The sequence below is a fragment of the Pelodiscus sinensis genome, chromosome 16 (genome assembly GCF_052426305.1).
Source record: "Pelodiscus sinensis isolate ZL-2025 chromosome 16, ASM5242630v1, whole genome shotgun sequence".
Lineage (NCBI taxonomy): Eukaryota > Metazoa > Chordata > Testudines > Trionychidae > Pelodiscus > Pelodiscus sinensis.
Genome location: NC_143067.1, coordinates 29,646,935 through 29,654,094, shown reverse-complemented (window position 1 = coordinate 29,654,094; position 7,160 = coordinate 29,646,935). Strand labels below are relative to the sequence as shown.

The window sequence follows — 7,160 nt, the reverse complement described above, 5'->3', positions numbered from 1 at the left end:
AAAATTTCTTCATTTACAGACCACTGGAGCCCAGGCGCGACAGTTCTGGCCGAGGACTCTATCATTCTAGGGATTGTTAAAAGAGGCCTACAAACAGCAAGTTGCAAGTAAACGTGCTGATTTGTTTTTTAGTCAGAAGACATCTTCATGTGAATAAATCAGATAATGAAAAATATCCAGGACACAGATGAGCTATTTTGGGACACATGCTTAGGCAAGCTCTGCTTAGTCGCAACAAACTCATATTCAGCTTAGCATCAAGCACAAATAAACTGCAGCCATATACACAAATGTGAATGCGTTATGGTGACCATCATCATATTTATAAATACTGCCCGCAACAAAAAGTCCGTAAGACAGGCATGCAAGACAACACAGCTCACGGAAAAGGAATATTACACGATTTGTCCCAGTATAAATACACATCACTATTCCCAGTCACAAATATTCAGTTAATCCTCTGTCAGTTGTCAGTTGCGCAGAGACGTTTAGGACGCAAGCAGATTCTAAAGATGTGAGTTGCAGCAGAAGGCATAAGATCAAGAAATAGAGGATTTGTGGTAGGACACTAAGCGGTGCCCGCCCCACTAGCAACCACTTTAAGAAAAAGACACATCATTGTGTTTAGCTTTTCAAACTTCATTATTTCTGAACTTGACGGAATGAAAGTTGCGACTACTGCCCACCAAGCAGTCAGAACAAAAGGGAAGAACTGAGCTGGCAAGCAGCAGTCAGTAGACCAGATTGGTTGTGATTAAGGCATAACAAATATATCACGTGCAAGTGTTCTCATAAAAGGATTGTTTTAAGTCGTGGTCAACTGGAAGATATAGGGATTTTTGTTGTTGTTGTTGTTGTTAAAGTAATCAGCTGGGATTTAGCTGCCGCCGCACTGTTGTGTTTTACTCAGCCCAGCAGATTTTGCAAAGATTTTTAATAAAGGTTGGAGTCAACGAGAGCCTGTGGTTTCACTCTGGATCGCCCTAGGACTCTCAGCTATTTGGCCATGATTACCGGCATTGCCTTAGCAGCAAATGTGTGGCGTGGGATCAAATTTTTATGCCCGCTACCTTGCTGCAACTAATGTGGTTCTTGGTATTCCAGGATGAGGAGCAGCGATGAAGGTGGATGTGGAATCCCTATGCTGCTCCGGACAGACCCCGTGTGTTGAGGAAATGGATTTTTAAGCCAACGGTCAGTCTTACTGACAGAGTAGTACACTAGTTCTGGTGATGTGAGACAACCATGCACAGCTGGGACTATGAGCAATGGCTGCAAAACTTTCATAGACCTTTGTGACGGGAAGGTCTCTTCTGAGGTGTATGAAAACCAAAAATTAGACCTGAACTGATTGTTGCGAAGTATATGATACTTCCCTGGGGAAGCTTGCAATACCAGCGCACCCAACTCTACTAGTGAGTTGGGACTCATTTGGGAAGTAGAAAAAAACTACAGTGTTATTAATGGTCCTGTGCCTGCCTAGGGCAACGCTGACGATTGCAGTATTGCCTGTTGCAGTATTTCTAAAGTCGGTGGGTGCATACACATGATAGACTGCATGCACTCGATTTTCCAAACACAATGCCAGGGAGCACAGCAACTGCATGGGCCAGCCCATGGGTTGGAGGAAAACAAAATAATTCTAGATACCAACAATGTGTGTTGCTAAAAAAACTGTAGGTACTGGACTCCTTTTTTTAAAAGCGGTACTGTATAAAAAAAAGATTTAAAGACTTCTACGAACCTTGCATGCACTTCAGGAAAAGACAGTTGGGTGGCTCTTCGATTTACTATTAGTGTCTATTTGAAAGTCAAAGTGTGACTATGTGGCCTAATGTCGCCCAGGAAGACACTTAGCTACACCACCCATCGGCCCCAGTAATACTCTGGGGCACTAATTCCACTGGGACAATACAATCTTAAAGATGGAAACAAATTTTTAAAAAAACCTCTATGTCCATATATTGAGTCAGGCCCAAGCAAAACCATTCTCCACATGTTTGTTGCCAACCTGGGCTTTAGATCCGCCAATATCAGAAATTTCACAATGGAAGCCTATTTTAAAGCTTAACTATCCTTAATAGACGGTTTATTTGCTAGCAATCTTTGCTAACTTTCCCTTTGCTACAAGTGAAACCCTTATTTCTTGTCCCTAACGAGGATATAAAGATGAAATACTAGCAAGAAAGATCACAGTGTATTGTGACGTACAAGTGTTGTCATATATCTTTTGGCGCAATGAACAGTTCCTGACAGAGCACTTGGTAACTTGAGAGTGTATCTCTGAAGCCAAAGAGACGAGTGAAAAGCTGGATCTCGTTGGAAACATGTTCATTCAGTTAGGAGATCAAGTCTTGCTTGGATTTTGTACGCATTTGCAGGACTGCGTTACTCCAATCCTAAAGCCTGTGGACAACCTGTGAAGTTACCTCTGAAGCAAAGAAATAGCGTAACTAGCACTTGTCCAAGAATAAAGTGGTGAATTTTTCATTAACCATATGTTCAGCTGATTGGGGCTAAAATTGATGATAAATTTGGTTTTCGCCAAAATAACAAGTGATTAAAATGTACTATGTTGAGCATTACTATTGCTTTGTTGTTTATGCACAGGGGCTGGTCCCAAAGTGGGTTTTGTAGGCAGTGCCTAACCTGTCCTACTGTTAAATATTTTGCTTTGTCTCTGTCTTAGGCTGAGGTAATGCCATCGCCACCCCAGAAAGAAACTGTACTGAACTATGGTAATTATCCAGCTCAATAGTTTAAAGGCTGAAACTCAGAAATGTATTGCATTGAGGACCTGGCACAGTGGGGAGTGCCTAAATTTTTGTACCCGAAACCCATCCGGCTCAAAACTCACCTTTCATCGCCCTCGCCAACATTCATTTGTAGAATCAAACTAACAGTCTTACTTGGATGAATACGTCTGTAGCATTGATTTTTTTTTTGTTTAAGCATGCATGGAAGCGTGATCCACTTTAAAGTCTTAGGAAGTCAAATACCTTAGGTAATCGTATAACAGTTTGTACTATTGGGTTGATTAGATCACAATCTAGACAAATTTTTGTATGTGCTCATCTAATTTTAACAGCAATAACAACAAATGACTCAAGCATGTAATGTATCAGTTTTATTAAAAAAGTCCTCTACTGTGTAGTTCCTTTATTAAAAGGATTTAAATGCTTGATGAATTATAGCTTTGTTTACATTTCTAAGCGTCAAAATTTTACAAACACTGTGCAGTTGTGTCTTAAGTAATTGATTAATAACACACATGGAGCTTGCAACCTACAAACTGCCCTAGAGCTGAAATTTTATATCTGCGCTATTTAAAAAAAAAAAAGTCAGTTTATTTACATGTTAATCCGCTTGCATAATTGAGCATCTTACAGCGTCTGAAGGCCAGTGGCGTTTACCGTCAACAGGGTGCGGGTTACACATAAATTATTTATTGGATCAACGTTAATAGTAAATGGTGAGACCATCACTAATTTTTTTATGTTCAGTACAGGCCAGCAAGGTATAAAAGAAGTCTGCACATTAATGCTGAAAAATGACAGTGTGGCAATTAGCTATGTATTGCGGAGTGTTTTATTTTGTATTCGTGCTATTTGGTTAGTATATGTATGTGTGTGGGAAGGGGGCTCTACTAATGGGCCCAGAGCCTAAAGTGCTAGATGCTATACAAACACACATGCTGCAAAACATATGTCGCCAAAACACCGGGTTTGAGACGAATACTTATGGTTCGCAATATAATAGAAGTTCAAAAAAAAGAGATTTTTTTAAATGTATAAAAATCGGAAAATGAGACAGAAAACTGCTAACATAGGCCAATAGAAGCTAAACCAGAGCACAGTCAATCATAGCCCATGCATTCTGTTCTTTCTCTGTGATGTTTTTTCCTTAGTGCTTTAAGCAGCTCCAATGTCTAACATTGTCTGATTCAATATTCCATGCATGAGGGAAGGGAACACTGCTGCTAAAAACAAAAACATATGCACATGGCCATTCTAATACCACATCCACAGACACAAAATAAAGAACAAGAAAGACTCTCTTTGGTCAAAAGAAAAAGCATGCGCTAGACAATTTAAATAGTAGCAGCAATTCAAATATTTATGACAGTGCACATTTTTTTTAAGTGAAGGTATAGCAAAATATCTATTTCTATTAGCGAGGGAAAGTTACATAGGCCAATGATAAGTTACTTGATGGTTATTGTTTTTCAAAAAAAAAAAAAAAAAAAGCTTACCGAGAACACCAATCTCGGCTCAGCACACTAAGAGGCTAACAAAGTGTACAGTATTTTACTCCTGAAAAGGTCCACTAATTAAATCCATAACCTTCCGCGTTTTTCTATTACAGCTATCACAGGTGTGTGCTTCCACTTTTTTTTAATTTCAAATCACGTACGAAGGGCGGCTTTAAATCACAATACTTATAGGGCAGCTTTAGCTAATAATATGCTATGATTACTGGCACTAGAGAGTGTGTTATAAATGCTTGTCTAAATGCAACTGTCTCTTAAAGAAGTCATATCTATTTTCGTTCTGCTTTTAAAGATAAAGATAGGAAACCCAATACACCAGGTTAAACAAGCAAAAGGCCGTTGGAAAGAAGATGCGGGCATAGGAGTCCATTTTTGCAATGCGAATGTGTATCCGTCCATGCCGCCATGCTCCTGTTCGGCAATCCTCAAAGCAGCAGAAAAAACTGGCACAGTCCTTTCCATCGAGACATTCATAGCCATATTCTTCATCTCTTTCTTGAAGGTGTGTAGCATTGTTCATTTGAATAGTGGCTGATCGCGGTCGGATATCAATTGTGGGTGCCTACCATGAGGAAGGACAAATTAAGGGTCAGCAAAAAAAAACCCTCTAGTCTTTATAATTAAATGATATTTAGACCAAAGGTACTTTCAACTACATAGGGATGGTAAAATTTATGGGTAAATAGGAACGTTCTACATTATTTTTTCAATTATTGAACGAATGACTACATTAAAAAAAATCTATAAGTAGTCTTATTGCAAAATAGCACTGTTTAGCTAGTAAAGGAAGCATAAGAAATGTAACATAGTGATACGGTGAATTAGTATTTATAAAGTAGTTGTATAAATAAAATGTTGCTGATTACGAAACATGCTATTAGTGGAAATTTTCATTCAGCACCAGGCTTAGAGCTTGGAATGTATTTGCAATGTACTTAAAGGGAATAGTATCTGATTCTTCTGAAACAAGAGATTTGGATAGTCTATCTAACCGTCTCAAGCAATTTGCTCTCTTAGTGAAAGCTACACTTGCTCATAATTTAGACGCATTTTTCCAGCTCTGTGCCCAGTGGACGATATTTAGGAAAAGCTGCTGACTATAAAGTGTGCTGATTACAGTTCTGCTCACAACTGCCCCAAGTTGTTATGCCACTCAAAAATTGAAGTTTCACGGACTATTTCAAGTCTAATGTCTTTATTTCAGACCGTTTTCAATTGTCAACTTTCTAATTACTATTAAATGCCGCATTTATCTTGCTATTGCATTACAACACTACATAATGGTCTTTGACTGTACTTTCAAAACTCTGAATATTAGACAATAGATATTAGTATTTTTCAGGCCCACTTTTGGGACTACTTTGCTTTTTACAGCATAGCTATTTAGCGTACATCAAAATATTTAAATAGTTAAACGTTGAGTTCTAAAAGGGTAGTGACAGGCGAAGCTATCGTCTAACGCCTGTAGCAATGGCTCCCATGAGTCATGAATAAAGAGATGTTTTAAATCATATTAGGTTTCCTTAATTCATGCTATTCGAAAACCTCGGTATATCTTCAATTTCAAATTCAGAAGTAAAGGGTCAGAAGGCTGAATCAACTCTACAAATTTTTTTAAAAAAATCTGTAGCCATTCTACTTATTTAAGAAAGTGCTCTGCGTAGAATGATGAATATCTAATATATAATTATTTAATGTGTCATTAAGAACTAACAGTTGAATTCAGCATTAGCATGCAGTATATTTTCATTCGTAAAACGTTATACCTTGAAGGAAAACATCCGAAGAAGCTTTTGTATTGTAGACAGAAAAGAGAATCAGAATATTTAAATTAAAGACAGGGGAAAGAAACAAAAAGAGACAAAAAAATATAAATTAAAAATACTTCTTAAAGAAACTAATTTTGAAAAATGGTAAATTATAAACAGGAACATGGTTTGCCTTAAAAGCTGTCCCGCAGATCGTTTTAAAATTAGACGCTAACTGCCAACGTAGCTCCTATGCAAAAAGATCGCCAATGTTCGTCAAAGTAATAGGGAAGCCTACTTCCATCTATTCACTATTCGTTAAGCCATCAGTTTCAAATGATTTGACCGAAGAGTCTGGGCGCTGTATGAGTTACATTTCTTAATGTGCTTAATCAGAAATTGGCTAATTCTCCAGAATGCTTTTTTTTTTGGTAACACAGCAGATCATTAAGCCAATGAGTCCTTTTAATCGTTGCTACTGAAAAGTGGCTCTCCGCTAGAGGCTAGGTGCGTGAAGGCAGTAGGAGCGCAAATTGTTCCGTTGAAACGAGCCTGCTGGCGCTCTGTATGTATGCACCTTAAAGGTCTCATATGCCTTACGTCACATGCCTACAAAAAATTTTGTTGCCCTAGCAGAATAGAGTTCTTTAGCAGCTAAATGATCATTGTGGACCGCATTAAAAAGCATATAGTCTAACAGTAATGCACGGACAACACACATATTGCTAATGACATTCACTGGGGCTAGTATAAGGAACGTTTACTATTTACAAGTGACACTTACATGTACGCAGCTTACCTTCTGAGGTTAAAGAATTTAAAAAAAACACAGTACAGTAAGTAAACTAAAACAAGACAAGACAGAACGGAAAAATACACAGGGCTTTGCAAGAAATACATTTTGTACTTTGTAACATAAACTACTCTGTATTCTTGGTACTAGCTTTGTCGTGCCTCAAACACTGGGTCGTCCATGATTGACGCGACCAGAGAAAAAAATTGTATTAATCTCATAGAGGATAATAATCACTAAATAGTGGAATAGCTGAATGTGTAACTCTGGTTTGTACAGCTAACCAGCTCTGTCTCTAACCAGACAAGCACTGTATCAGGAGTAGGTAATGGTTAGCTATAGCTTGTGA

The 7,160-nt window shown here is 38.2% G+C and overlaps 1 protein-coding gene across 2 annotated transcripts in view; it reads right to left on the bottom strand.

Moving 5' to 3' along the window:
• Positions 1-3,112: 3,112 nt before the first annotated feature.
• The window catches only part of GABRG2 (gamma-aminobutyric acid type A receptor subunit gamma2), a 56,820-nt gene continuing 52,772 nt past the window's right edge, over positions 3,113-7,160 (bottom strand). Inside the window, exons 9-10 of one of the 2 annotated variants that reach the window (XM_075900191.2) lie at positions 6,037-6,060; positions 3,113-4,832 (exon numbers count right to left, since the gene is read on the bottom strand). In XM_075900191.2, the coding sequence (XP_075756306.2) occupies positions 4,557-4,832; positions 6,037-6,060 (300 nt within the window). In that variant the 3' untranslated portion in view covers positions 3,113-4,556. The remainder of the gene's footprint in view (positions 4,833-6,036; positions 6,061-7,160) is intronic. The other variant, XM_006111193.5, reaches the window with a different exon arrangement.